The sequence below is a fragment of the Arachis hypogaea genome, chromosome 19, assembly GCF_003086295.3.
Source record: "Arachis hypogaea cultivar Tifrunner chromosome 19, arahy.Tifrunner.gnm2.J5K5, whole genome shotgun sequence".
In the NCBI taxonomy this organism is placed as follows: domain Eukaryota; kingdom Viridiplantae; phylum Streptophyta; class Magnoliopsida; order Fabales; family Fabaceae; genus Arachis; species Arachis hypogaea.
The window spans coordinates 122,871,523-122,873,511 of record NC_092054.1 but is presented as its reverse complement, the minus strand read 5'-3'; the positions used below and the strand labels follow the sequence as shown (position 1 = coordinate 122,873,511).

At 40.3% G+C, this 1,989-nt stretch overlaps 1 protein-coding gene across 1 annotated transcript; it reads right to left on the bottom strand.

Moving 5' to 3' along the window:
- Nucleotides 1-942: 942 nt before the first annotated feature.
- LOC140182331 (uncharacterized) lies at nt 943-1,608 on the bottom strand. Its single transcript, XM_072228495.1, has 2 exons — nt 1,365-1,608; nt 943-1,271 (listed from the first exon to the last, which is right to left on the bottom strand). Exons 1-2 carry the CDS (start codon nt 1,606-1,608, stop codon nt 943-945), a joined length of 573 nt encoding a protein of 190 aa, XP_072084596.1.
- Between the last annotated feature and the right edge of the window lie 381 nt (nt 1,609-1,989).

The window sequence follows — 1,989 nt, the reverse complement described above, 5'->3', positions numbered from 1 at the left end:
CAGGAGCACCACGACCCGGAATAAAACCTCCTTGTAAAGGACTAACAATATCTGGAAGAAAAGGCCGAAGTCGGTTAATCAATACTTTGGTGATAATTTTATAAACAACATTACACAAGCTAATAGGCCTGAAATCCTTCATAAAGGTAGGGTTATCAATTTTAGGAATAAGCACAATCAGAGTTTCCATGATGCTAGGATTTAAGAACTCTCCCAAAAAAGCGCTCCGGACAATATTCCAAATCTCAGTGCCTACTATCTCCCAATATTCTTTAAAAAAATAAGCTTGAAAGCCATCTGGACCAGGAGCTTTAAAAGGGCTCATACTGAATACTGCTGACTTGACTTCCGCAAAAGAGACAGGGTCAATTAACCTAGCACAAGCCTCAGTGCTTAGAGTGGGCATCGGAACATCCCCTAAACAATCAACCTCAACCTCTTCTGTTGTACCAAAGAGATTCTTGTAAAAAGAAAGGGCTTCTTCTTGGAGAATATCTAGATCAGTAGACCAAGACCTATCTCTAACATATAATCCATGTACTCTACTATGGTTTCTACGTACCAAAGTCTGAAGATGAAAGAATTTAGTGTTTCTATCCCCATACATGACCCACTGCTCTCTAGATTTCTGGTACCAAAAAAGTTCCTCTTGCAATAAAAGCCTATTGTAATCTTCCCTCAGTTTAGCTTCTTTAATTCTCAGAGATAACACATCGGTAACCTCCAAACGCCATTAAATCTGATCAATCTGATATTCCAGCATATTTTTTCACACAAAAATATTTCCAAAAATCTTTGAGTTGAAGTCCAAAGAAACCTGTTGAACCATCTTAAGCCTTTCAGTAACGCCTCCAAACTCTTGATTCCAAGCCTTACTAATAACATGTTTATAAGAAGGATGTGTTGCCCACGCAGCTTGGAACCTAAAAGGACGAGAACCTTTCACTCTGGGCTACCATGACAACGAACTAAAATAGGAGAATGATCAGAATGAAGCCTGCTAAGAATTTCAGAATAACCCTCAAGAAACATTGTCATCCACGCCTCATTAACTAGAGTTCTATCCAACCTTTTAGCCAAGTCCCTGCCAGCCTGAACTGCTCTATACCAAGTATATCTCCTACCAGTCACTTTAAGATCAAAGAGCTCACAGTCATCTAGAGTAGTAGCTAATAGACTAGCTCTGTGAGAAGAAAAATAAGCACCTGTACTCTCATCTGGTGCCACAATCTCATTAAAATCACCAACTGCCATCCACGGTCTATTATGGCCTGAATTAATAGAACGCAAATGATCCCAAAGCATAAATCTTTTTTCGAATTGCGGACTCCCATATACTGCACTACAAAGCCAAACTAAGTTACCCACACTCACTTTCACTGTGATACATTGGTCAATTTGATCAATAACCACACAAGAAGCATTAGCAATAGAAGATAGAAACCAAATGCCACCCCTGTGTCCTACTGCTTCCTCAATACCAACACAATGAAAACTCAACTTATCCCAAAAATTCTTCAAATTATTAAACATGGTATGAGTCTCAAAGAGAAAGAAGAAAGATGGTTTATATATTCTCACCAAATTTTTGCAATGCACACGGGCCATCTTGTTAGACGCACCCCTCACATTCCAGGCTATGATATTGAAACTATCCATAAAAACAGCAAAAAAGGAGCTCCAATAACAAACCCGAGACTCAACATGATATCCCTGTCTTCGACGATCCTGCCTTTAATAGACTCTCAAGTTGCAGCCCAATTTTCTCCGTCGAAACTTGCACCATACCCGCCGTCGATGCTCCATCCTTATCTACTGGTGAATTCTGCAAAGAGTTTGGGCGAGGACGCTTTCGCACAGTGCCATTTGTTGTCTCACCTTGCTGCTGATGATGAACATTGTGCCGGGTCCCCGAAGAAGCCACACTAACCGGTTTTTCAATATTGATGCCCCTGCTTAATTTTACTTTGGATCCAGTAGCATGTGTTG